This window comes from Salvelinus alpinus, chromosome 2 (assembly GCF_045679555.1).
Source record: "Salvelinus alpinus chromosome 2, SLU_Salpinus.1, whole genome shotgun sequence".
In the NCBI taxonomy this organism is placed as follows: domain Eukaryota; kingdom Metazoa; phylum Chordata; class Actinopteri; order Salmoniformes; family Salmonidae; genus Salvelinus; species Salvelinus alpinus.
In genome coordinates this window covers 98,653,344-98,665,781 of record NC_092087.1, presented here as the reverse complement: position 1 = coordinate 98,665,781, position 12,438 = coordinate 98,653,344, and the positions used below count along the sequence as shown (strand labels likewise).

Genomic DNA, 12,438 nt, shown 5'->3' with positions numbered 1-12,438 from the left:
ACCACATCAGATCCACACCCCCCTGGAGACAACACAGACCACATCAGATCCACACACCCCTGGAGACAACACAGACCACATCAGATCCACACCCCCCTGGAGACAACAACACAGACCACATCAGATCCACACCCCCCTGGAGACAACAACACAGACCACATCAGATCCACACCCCCCTGGAGACAACACAGACCACATCAGATCCACACCCCCCTGGAGACAACACAGACCACATCAGATCCACACCCCCCTGGAGACAACACAGACCACATCAGATCCACACCCCCCTGGAGACAACAACACAGACCACATCAGATCTACACCCCCCTGGAGACAACAACACAGACCACATCAGATCTACACCCCTGGAGACAACAACACAGACCACATCAGAACAGGTGTTTCTTGATTCTTGTTTTCCTTTAAAACATTTTGTTCATGATTTGTACTCTGGTGGTGGATATATACACTTAGTTACTGTCTTCTAGCAGGGGAGTGTGTCTGTCTCTGTCTCTGTGTGTGTGTGTCTCTGTGTCTTACCGTCGGTCCTGATCTTCTTGCTGCCCGTGTCAGAGTGTGTGTGTGTGTAGCCACTCCATCCGTCAGCGTGTCTCTGAGCCTCTCCGTCTGTAGGCTGCTCCTCCTGGATAGGACTGACGCAGCGCTTCCCCAATGACGGCCTGACACGTACAACAAGGTACAACACACGGACCAGCCTTCACATTTAAACATCAACCTGCCTTAGAGATTCCATGGAGGACAAGGTACAACACACTTCACATTTAAACATCAACCTGCCTTAGAGATTCCATGGAGAAAGTGTAGAACGCTGGAGGACATCCTGAGCTTCTTTTAATAACAAACATGGACATTTTCTTTGACTGAAGCCTTTCAAGACACTCTTCCATTAAAAAGTCCATGAAGTGGTGTGTGTGTGTGTGTGTGTGTGTGTGTGTGTGTGTAAGAGGCGTGTACCTGTTGTGACCGTAGCTGTAGCCAGTAGGACCAGCACCAACGGTAGATGGGGAGGTGTAGTGTGGTTTAACCCAGCCGTCCTCATCCCAGGACTGGGTAGAGTGGCCCTGGCTCTCCCTGACCTGCCGTCTGCCCTGGACGTACTCTGCATACGTCTGGATACGGTAGCTCTCCGCATAGCGACTGGTGTTAATCGCTAGACACACAGAGGAGAGAACGGGAGTCAGTCAGAATAAATATCAACTTTGACTCATTTGAAGTGAAATGTTCAGTTGTTTTCTATTACAGTGTTGGTCAACCTGGTGACACATCAACCTCTGGTTAAAGGGCGGGGGAACCGGGCCTCTGGTTAAAGGGCGGGGGAACCGGGCCTCTGGTTAAAGGGCGGGGGAACCGGGCCTCTGGTTAGAGGGCGGGGGAACCGGGCCTCTGGTTAGAGGGCGGGGGAACCGGGCCTCTGGTTAGAGGGCGGGGGAACCGGGCCTCTGGTTAGAGGGCGGGGGAACCGGGCCTCTGGTTAGAGGGCGGGGGAACCGGGCCTCTGGTTAGAGGGCGGGGGAACCGGGCCTCTGGTTAGAGGGCGGGGGAACCGGGCCTCTGGTTAGAGGGCGGGGGGCCGGGCCTCTGGTTAGAGGGCGGGGGGCCGGGCCTCTGGTTAGAGGGCGGGGGGCCGGGCCTCTGGTTAGAGGGCGGGGGGCCGGGCCTCTGGTTAGAGGGCGGGGGGCCGGGCCTCTGGTTAGAGGGCGGGGGGCCGGGCCTCTGGTTAGAGGGCGGGGGGCCGGGCCTCTGGTTAGAGGGCGGGGGGCCGGGCCTCTGGTTAGAGGGCGGGGGGCCGGGCCTCTGGTTAGAGGGCGGGGGGCCGGGCCTCTGGTTAGAGGGCGGGGGGCCGGGCCTCTGGTTAGAGGGCGGGGGCCGGGCCTCTGGTTAAAGGGCGGGGGTCGGGCCTCTGGTTAAAGGGCGGGGGTCGGGCCTCTGGTTAAAGGGCGGGGGTCGGGCCTCTGGTTAAAGGGCGGGGGTCGGGCCTCTGGTTAAAGGGCGGGGGTCGGGCCTCTGGTTAAAGGGCGGGGGTCGGGCCTCTGGTTAAAGGGCGGGGGTCGGGCCTCTGGTTAAAGGGCGGGGGTCGGGCCTCTGGTTAAAGGGCGGGGGTCGGGCCTCTGGTTAAAGGGCGGGGGTCGGGCCTCTGGTTAAAGGGCGGGGGTCGGGCCTCTGGTTAAAGGGCGGGGGTCGGGCCTCTGGTTAAAGGGCGGGGGTCGGGCCTCTGGTTAAAGGGCGGGGGTCGGGCCTCTGGTTAAAGGGCGGGGGAACAGGGTCAGGCCTCTGATTAAAGGTAGTGCACTATATAGGGAACAGGGTCAGGCCTCTGATTAAAGGTAGTGCACTATATAGGGAACAGGGCTGGTCTCTGGGTCAAAGGTAGTGCACTATATAGGGAACAGGGCTGGTCTCTGGGTCAAACGTAGTGCACTATATAGGGAACAGGGCTGGTCTCTGGGTCAAAGGTAGTGCACTATATAGGGAACAGGGCTGGTCTCTGGGTCAAACGTAGTGCACTATATAGGGAACAGGCTTATGGATAGGCCAGTACTCACCGATCTGTACCTGGTCTGTCTGACTCAGACACACAAACGCTGACGTGTCATCAATCCACGACACCTGGATGTTACCTAGGAGACATGCGGGAAGACATGGGAATTAAAAAGGTTCTGGTGTGGTGGCCCAGTTGGCAGCGACTGGCCCAGTTGGCAGCGACTGGTCCGCGTGGTGGCCCAGTTGGCAGCGACTGGTCCGCGTGGTGGCCCAGTTGGCAGCGACTGGTCCGCGTGGTGGCCCAGTTGGCAGCGACTGGTCCGCGTGGTGGCCCAGTTGGCAGCGACTGGCCCAGTTGGCAGCGACTGGCCCAGTTGGCAGCGACTGGCCCAGTTGGCAGCGACTGGCCCAGTTGGCAGTGACTGGCCCAGTTCGTATCAAGGCCAGGACGGTGGCTTTGATTCCCACTGGGACCACCAATGCCAAATTGTACGTTGTTTTGGGTAAAAAGTGTCTGCTAAAACAGCCTATATTATTACCATCATATTATGTGGTGTGTCTTACCGAAGGCACTGAACAGCTGGTAGAGGTCACTGGTCTTCCACTCCTTAGGGAAGGTGACGTACAGAACGTGATCCCTCTTGGGCTGGACTGTAGAGGGGGATGAAGGGAAGGGGGGGGGGGGGGGGGGGGAACAAGGAACGTTCTCAGTCACCACTGACCAATGATAGGTTCATATACATCATTGCCACGGCCCATTTCTATATGCCATCTTTAATAAATCCTCTCCATTTTCCTTTGGCTGCCGACGAGGTAGTGTCTAATACTACTGTGTTGTACAGTATATAGTATCACATTAAACTACTAATACTACTGAGCTGTAGGATATGGTGTTGTACTGTATATAGTATCACATTAAACTACTAATACTACTGAGTTGTAGGCTATGGTGTTGTACAGTATATAGTATTACATTAAACTACTAATACTACTGAGTTGTACAGTATATAGTATCACATTAAACTACTAATACTACTGTGTTGTACAGTATATAATATCACATTAAACTACTAATACTACTGTGCTGTAGGGTATGGTGTTGTACAGTATATAATATCACATTAAACTACTAATACTACTGTGCTGTAGGGTATGGTGTTGTACAGTATATAATATCACATTAAACTACTAATACTACTGTGTTGTACAGTATATAGTATCACATTAAACTACTAATACTACTGTGTTGTACAGTATATAGTATCACATTAAACTACTAATACTACTGTGTTGTACAGTATATAGTATCACATTAAACTACTAATACTACTGTGTTGTACAGTATATAGTATCACATTAAACTACTAATACTACTGTGCTGTAGGATATGGTGTTGTACTGTATATAGTATCACATTAAACTACTAATACTACTGTGTTGTAGGATATAGTATCACATTAAACTACTAATACTACTGTGCTGTAGGATATGGTGTTGTACTGTATATAGTATCACATTAAACTACTAATACTACTGTGCTGTAGGATATGGTGTTGTACAGTATATAGTATCACATTGAACTACTAATACTACTGTGTTGTATAGTATATAGTATCACATTATACTAATACTACTGTGCTGTAGGATATGGTGTTGTACAGTATATAGTATCACATTAAACTACTAATACTACTGTGTTGTACAGTATATAGTATCACATTAAACTACTAATACTACTGAGCTGTAGGATATGGTGTTGTACAGTATATAGTATCACATTAAACTACTAATATTACTGTGTTGTACAGTATATAGTATCACATTAAACTACTAATACTACTGTGTTGTACAGTATATAGTATCACATTAAACTACTAATACTACTGTGCTGTAGGATATGGTGATGCACAGTATATAGTATCACATTGAACTACTCACGGTCTGGTCCGCTGATGTTGAGGTAGGGAATATCTATGATCCTCATCAGGAACAGTCTGGCGAAGACATGAGACGTCAATGTAGCATTATAAAGCTTCATACAGCTGACAGATGCATTATAACTACACTAAGACATGCTGAGGTAGAGGATATATGAGTCCCCATAGGAGAGGTAAAGAAACTGAAGGGGACAACAAAGATCTTACTTGTTGACGAAGGGTTGGATGAGTTTAGATTGGGATGGGATGTGGGCTCTGGGGGGAGTCAGGAAAGTGCCTGAGAAGGAAAGAGAAAACGTTTTAAAGATTGAGAAACAGCCACCGATGACCAAACACATATTACAGCAGCTACTGCTACAGTCTACACGGCATCATAGAGATTCAACGCTGTCCATGGAACTGCCCCCCCCCCCCCCCCATCCGTTTTCACTAACGGTAAGCGGTAGCGTTACCATGGAGATGGCCTTTTCTCCATTTGGATTTGCTCAACTCCCGCATTCTCTCACGCCTCCTTTTGAAAAAGGTCAGAGGTAAATCGAGGAGAGGCAGCGATGAGGGAACGTGGATGAAATGAGGTCTCCACTAGCACCACATGAGGCAAATTACATTTACAAGGGGTGGGATCTCAAAAGAAAATGTGTAATGTGACGAAAACAAATTAAGTTGCGGAATACTTTTTATAGATAAAAACAATATGCTGCTTATTGTTTTTAAGTGAGTACATGCTCGTCTCCTCCGACAACACCTGATTCAAAAGGGGTGTGGCAGATCAACTCCTCAATGAAGGACTTAGGGTAGGATACACTTCACTGTCCTCCATGAAGGACTTAGGGTAGGATACACTTCACTGTCCTCCATGAAGGACTTAGGGTAGGATACACTTCACTGTCCTCCATGAAGGACTTAGGGTAGGATACACTTCACTGTCCTCCATGAAGGACTTAGGGTAGGATACACTTCACTGTCCTCCATGAAGGACTTAGGGTAGGAAACACTTCACTGTCCTCAATGAAGGACTTAGGGTAGGATACACTTCACTGTCCTCCATGAAGGACTTAGGGGTAGGATACACTTCACTGTCCTCAATGAAGAACTTGGGGTAGGATACACCTCACTGTCCTCAATGAAGGACTTGGGGTAGGAAACACTTCACTGTCCTCCATGAAGGACTTAGGGTAGGATACACTTCACTGTCCTCAATGAAGGACTTAGGGTAGGATACACTTCACTGTCCTCCATGAAGGACTTAGGGTAGGATACACTTCACTGTCCTCCATGAAGGACTTAGGGTAGGATACACTTCACTGTCCTCCATGAAGGACTTAGGGTAGGATACACTTCACTGTCCTCCATGAAGGACTTAGGGTAGGAAACACTTCACTGTCCTCAATGAAGGACTTAGGGTAGGATACACTTCACTGTCCTCCATGAAGGACTTAGGGGTAGGATACACTTCACTGTCCTCAATGAAGAACTTGGGGTAGGATACACCTCACTGTCCTCAATGAAGGACTTGGGGTAGGAAACACTTCACTGTCCTCCATGAAGGACTTAGGGTAGGATACACTTCACTGTCCTCCATGAAGGACTTAGGGTAGGATACACTTCACTGTCCTCCATGAAGGACTTAGGGTAGGATACACTTCACTGTCCTCCATGAAGGACTTAGGGTAGGATACACTTCACTGTCCTCCATGAAGGACTTAGGGGTAGGATACACTTCACTGTCCTCAATGAAGAACTTGGGGTAGGATACACCTCACTGTCCTCAATGAAGGACTTGGGGTAGGAAACACTTCACTGTCCTCCATGAAGGACTTAGGGTAGGATACACTTCACTGTCCTCAATGAAGGACTTAGGGTAGGATACACGTCACTGTCCTCAATGAAGGACTTAGGGTAGGATACACGTCACTGTCCTCAATGGAAAGGTGGCTGTCGAGGAGGACTTCCGTTCCCTACTAACCAATTGACATCTTTGACCACAGGAGGAGAGAAAGGAGAGCAGACTTTTGCCCAAATGAGAAAAGGCCATTGAAGTACAGGCCAGCGGTGTAGGGTTAGAGCCATGGGCCAGCGGCGTAGGGTTAGAGTAACAGTAGGATTAATAGTAGTAGAGAGAGCAGAGACAATAGCGGTATACAGTGTAAAAGGTAGTACCTATAGCGGTACACAGTGTAAAAGGTAGTACCTATAGCGGTACACAGTGTAAAAGGTAGTACCTATAGCGGTACACAGTGTAAAAGGTAGTACCTATAGCGGTACACAGTGTAAAAGGTAGTACCTATAGCGGTACACAGTGTAAAAGGTAGTACCTATAGCGGTACATAGTGTAAAAGGTAGTACCTATAGCAGTATACAGTGTAAAAGGTAGTACCTATAGCGGTATACAGTGTAAAAGGTAGTACCTAGGTAGTTGTGATGTAGGGTTAGAGTATAGGCCAGTGGTGTAGGGTTAGAGTAACAGTAGGATTAATAGTAGTAGAGAGAGCAGAGACAATAGCAGTATACAGTGTAAAAGGTAGTACCTAGGTAGTTGGCCATGGAGATGAAGCAGAGGCCAGTGATATAGGCATCGTAGCCCGCCTCGTGGAGCTGTTCCTGGGCTGTATCGTAGCTGGGGAACCCCTCCGCCGTTACTGGACCACGGAGGAAAGAAGCAGGGATAAATCAGACATTACATTAGCCGTGGACGGAGACCTGTCCTATTCTACTGTAATCAGACATGGACAGAGACCTATTCTACTGTAAATCAGACATGGACAGAGACCTGTCCTATTCTACTGTAATCAGACATGGACAGAGACCTGTCCTATTCTACTGTAACCAGACATGGACAGAGACCTGTCCTATTCTACTGTAACCAGACATGGACAGAGACCTGTCCTATTCTACTGTAATCAGACATGGACAGAGACCTGTCCTATTCTACTGTAATCAGACATGGACAGAGACCTGTCCTATTCTACTGTAATCAGACACTACATTAGCCGTGGACGGAGACCTGTCCTATTCTACTGACGTGCATACGTATATAACGTAAGTACATGACGTAATGACGCCACGAAAAATACAGCGCGACACCAGAGAAACAGTAAGTGTACACTTCCAACAACTAAACAAGTTCAAGTCCAGCAGTCATTTGAAAGAGTAATTACATTTCAGCGAGACAACTCAAAAGGCGAAATCCATTAACGCCAAGATAACGGAATTCATGATGCTGCTTGCTATGGGCGTCACGACTTCCATTCGGACCTGCGATATCATCCCCATGAGCATGCGGAGTCTGACAGCACAGTGGGTCGATGAGGATTTCTTACTGAGGAAAGCCGTATTGCTGAAGAATGTGCTGGTTCTCATACCGCTGCTGCCATTTCAATGGCATTTGAGAACATGAACACACTCCTAGCTCCATTCGAACAACTGACTGGAGAAATAAGCTCATCAACTGCGTCTGCAGCAGACGTGATACCCTCTGTATTGAAACGCCTGCTCAACAAAACCCCACGATCTGTGTCAGCAGTTAACTTACAAAAGTACTCGAGGCTGTGAACAAGCGATTCCGTGGCATTCTCTATGAGCCTCTTTACGGCGTCGCCACCATGCTCGTTGCTAGGTACAAGGACCGCTACTTCGATGCAGACAAGAAACAGGGTTTACGTGAAAATGTTAGACACAGCAGGACAACATGGAAACAGACACAGCAGGACAACATGGAAACAGACACAGCAGGACAACATGGAAACAGACACAGCAGGACAACATGGAAACAGACACAGCAGGACAACATGGAAACAGACACAGCAGGACAACATGGAAACAGACACAGCAGGACAACATGGAAACAGACACAGCAGGACAACATGGAAACAGACACAGCAGGACAACATGGAAACAGACACAGCAGGACAACATGGAAACAGACACAGCAGGACAACATGGAAACAGACACAGCAGGACAACATGGAAAGCTCTTGATTTCTTTTCGACTTGCGTTAACGCTCCGTGGTTCGACGTCGATAGTTGTTTAGCAGTTCAAAAAAAAATTGTTAACATTAACTTACATTAACTTAACCTACAGCATGGTCAAGCAACTGTTTGTTACATGCTAAATGATTTGTGGACATCACCAGACAGATGATGCTGTCTGGTTTTGTGATGAAACAAAAAAGGTGTGTTTGAATTCATTCTGCCACTGTCTTATTGTCTGGGCCTTAGGCCTATATAACACAGTGGCAAGGCATATGAACTAACAGGTTACAGAGCAAACAAAGCAAGTATCACAACAGGTTTTTTCCCATGAGCTTGGCCTCATTTCTATTACACCATATTGATGACTGTCATTCATATTCCATTCACCCAGTTCAATGTAACATCTATAGGTTTAGGTTACTGTCATTCATATTCCATTCACCCTGTTCAATGTAACATCCATAAGTTTAGGTTACTGTCATTCATATTCCATTCACCCAGTTCAATGTAACATCTATAGGTTTAGGTTACTGTCATTCATATTCCATTCACCCAGTTCAATGTAACATCTATAGGTTTAGGTTACTGTCATTCATATTCCATTCACCCAGTTCAATGTAACATCTATAGGTTTAGGTTACTGTCATTCATATTCCATTCACCCTGTTCAATGTAACATCTATAGGTTTAGGTTACTGTCATTCATATTCCATTCACCCTGTTCAATGTAACATCCATAGGTTTAGGTTACTGTCATTCATATTCCATTCACCCTGTTCAATGTAACATCCATAGGTTTAGGCTTCTACACGATACTCAAATTGTCCCTGATCCCATCATGAGGTTGCTACAACACAGGTGCACACAGGTCGAGATAAACATTTGAGGTGACCGTGACACATTGAACAATGCCTTGCACACTCTTGCCTGCATCTAGCGGATGTAATCATTAGTCCAAGTTGCATAAAAGAGGTTCTATTGGACAAATTCAGGTATGTTTAACCTCGTTTTTGTTCCATTTGCTTTTTTAAAAGTTAACAGAATCGGATAAATGAATACACCCCCTTATCACGTGTTGACTTTCATAGCAGCCACGTTGTATTCCTTCTCACATGCGCTCTCCTCCTCTCATCCCTTCGCTTGTGGACTTCAATGCACAACACATCAGCTGTGTGACCAGGCGTAAAACAACCTTCCAAGCCATACCATATAACCGCTACACAAGGTCTACATCGTTGTCACCATATTAGCTAAAGTAACGTCATAGTCAACACAGCTAATAGAACTAACGCGTTAGTAAACCTGCTACAATCATGCAGTAACGTTACAGTGTACAGCCAGTAAGTAGTTTACCACTTATATTGGCGAGCCCCGGTGGCAATAAATTAGTCAAACCAAAAGCTTACCTTGACTTGGAATAGTTCCAGTGTTGTGTTGGATAGTCATTGCCAGCTAGCTAACATAGCATCCCTCTGTCATAGCCAGCTAGCTAACATAGCATCCCTCTGTCATAGCCAGCTAGCTAACATAGCATCCCTCTGTCATAGCCAGCTAGCTAACATAGCATCCCTATGTCATAGCCAGCTAGCTAACATAGCATCCCTCTGTTTGAGCAGCGTGTTTCAGTAGGCTAAACTAGGTAACTGCACTTGCTAGCTACGTGAGTAAAACTGAAAATAACTAATCTCTAGCTTCTTTATTTTGGAAGAAATTACTTTGTTCCAAAAAAAATTCAACTATTGTATTTCTCTGTTTGAGTCAACTATTCACCGCAGTGCTAGCTAGCTATAGCTTCTGCTTTCAGTACAAGATTCTGACATTCTCTGATCCTGTGATTGGATGGACAACATGTCAGTTCATACAAAAGCTCTGATAGGTTGGAGGACGTCTTCCGGAAGTTGTCAAAATTACTGTGTAAGTCAATGGAAGGGGGTCAGAACCATAAGCCATGAACCATGAACCAAAACATGCACCCATTGGGGTCCCGAGGATAGAGTTTGGGAAACGCTGACATGGGTTGGTTATACATAAAAAAAACTAAAATCTGGCTCTGCTTCCCCAGTGATTTTGTCCACACACTGCTACCGCTTGCAACCCAAAATCTAATGACGATAAACTTAGATTTTTGTTAGTACATGGTCCCATACAATAATCTGTACTCCTAAAAAAGCGACCCCACTGCAGTTGCCCTGGGGTCGCTTCCCCGACTTGGAATACCACTGCATTACAGTATCTACACAGGTCCTATAGATCAATGGTTCAACCTCGGGTAAAATACCAAGTATAATTTCTCTCTGTCCGGAGTACCCCTGAAGTACTCCCTCTTACATTTTAACAGTAAGCCTATGGTATTAGGAGCCTTCTCAAGCACCCCATGTGGATAGGTCTAGTACCACCAGGGGCTCCTAGTACCCCTGGTTGAGAACCACTGCTATAGAATCTTGTCCCTTTACTATAGACAATATAGGTTGAGTAAGTTAGAATTTTGTACACAAATGTACCACCATTTATATTATATGTTAAACATTGTATGATTTAGTTCATGTGATGTAGTTATTCTGTTAGATACTCCTCCCTATTAGCTGAAATCATATTTTTTTCAAAGCCATTTTAGCCTTTGCATCAGCTGTCCGAGCGCCAGCTGTCCGAGCGCCAGCTGCTAGCTTTTGAGATAACTTCCTGTTCCTTTAACATGGTGTAGTTGTCATGTTCTCTTACCAACTTTCGGAGATTTGAAGGGGCTCTCTTTCAGCTGTTTCTGCAGCTCTGCTAGAGATGTGATGTTGATCAACTCCTAGAAGGGTTCAAATAAAGTCACAATAAATATTCTTCAGACTTCCACAGGGGGTTTCATGACATCCTTTATTAACCCTGACATCTAAATACTTGAAATAGTTTTACCTTGAAAGGTTGCGTAGTGGCCATGAGCTTGGTGTCCAACAGCCTGAGGAAACAATAGAGAAAATACTTGGTCCATTGGTTAAAGAGGAACATCTGCCTTTACCAACACCACCACATACACACGCGCTGAGGGGGAGGGCGACGCGTTGAGGGGGAGGGCGACGCGTTGAGGGGGAGGGCGACGCGTTGAGGGGGAGGGCGACGCGTTGAGGGGGAGGGCGACGCGTTGAGGGGGAGGGCGACGCGTTGAGTGCCTTGCACAATGGCAGGAGATGGTACATGGGATCAGAGCAGCAGCCTTCCAGCAGTCAGTTCATTCCCATGTGTGTCGCCGGCTCTTCCAGCTGCTGGTCCTCCTCTCCAACCTCTGGGCTACTGGAGAGGTTTCTAGGTCAACAGTGCACCAGATAAATACACCGACTCCCAGAGAGGTTAGGTTAAAGTAGTGGGAAGCCTTGTCGGAGCCAGAACGGCCCATAGAGAGAAGTAGTAGCATTATGTCTGTACCCGGGGAAGACCCAGCGAAACCCTGACGCAGCAGAACGTATTTACCCGGGGAAGACCCAGCGAAACCCTGACGCAGCAGTACGTATTTACCCGGGGAAGACCCAGCGAAACCCTGACGCAGCAGTGCGTATTTACCCGGGGAAGACCCAGCGAAACCCTGACGCAGCAGAGCGTATTTACCCGGGGAAGACCCAGCGAAACCCTGACGCAGCAGTGCGTATTTACCCGGGGAAGACCCAGCGAAACCCTGACGCAGCAGTGCGTATTTACCCGGGGAAGACCCAGCGAAACCCTGACGCAGCAGTGCGTATTTACCCGGGGAAGACCCAGCGAAACCCTGACGCAGCAGTGCGTATTTACCCGGGGAAGACCCAGCGAAACCCTGACGCAGCAGAGCGTATTTACCCGGGGAAGACCCAGCGAAACCCTGACGCAGCAGAACGTATTTACCCGGGGAAGACCCAGCGAAACCCTGACGCAGCAGAACGTATTTACCCGGGGAAGACCCAGCGAAACCCTGACGCAGCAGAACGTATTTACCCGGGGAAGACCCAGCGAAACCCTGACGCAGCAGAACGTATTTACCCGGGGAAGACCCAGCGAAACCCTGACGCAGCAG

The 12,438-nt window shown here is 47.6% G+C and overlaps 1 protein-coding gene across 2 annotated transcripts in view; it reads right to left on the bottom strand.

The window, feature by feature from the left end:
* The window catches only part of LOC139568372 (poly(A)-specific ribonuclease PARN-like), a 32,737-nt gene that overhangs the window by 6,733 nt on the left and 13,566 nt on the right, over positions 1–12,438 (bottom strand). For both annotated transcript variants that reach the window (XM_071390154.1, XM_071390155.1), the window contains exons 15-23: positions 11,313–11,355; positions 11,130–11,205; positions 6,968–7,078; positions 4,647–4,716; positions 4,441–4,496; positions 3,067–3,153; positions 2,565–2,639; positions 976–1,171; positions 541–680 (exon numbers count right to left, since the gene is read on the bottom strand). In XM_071390154.1, coding sequence (XP_071246255.1) covers positions 541–680; positions 976–1,171; positions 2,565–2,639; positions 3,067–3,153; positions 4,441–4,496; positions 4,647–4,716; positions 6,968–7,078; positions 11,130–11,205; positions 11,313–11,355 — 854 coding nt within the window. The remainder of the gene's footprint in view (positions 1–540; positions 681–975; positions 1,172–2,564; positions 2,640–3,066; positions 3,154–4,440; positions 4,497–4,646; positions 4,717–6,967; positions 7,079–11,129; positions 11,206–11,312; positions 11,356–12,438) is intronic.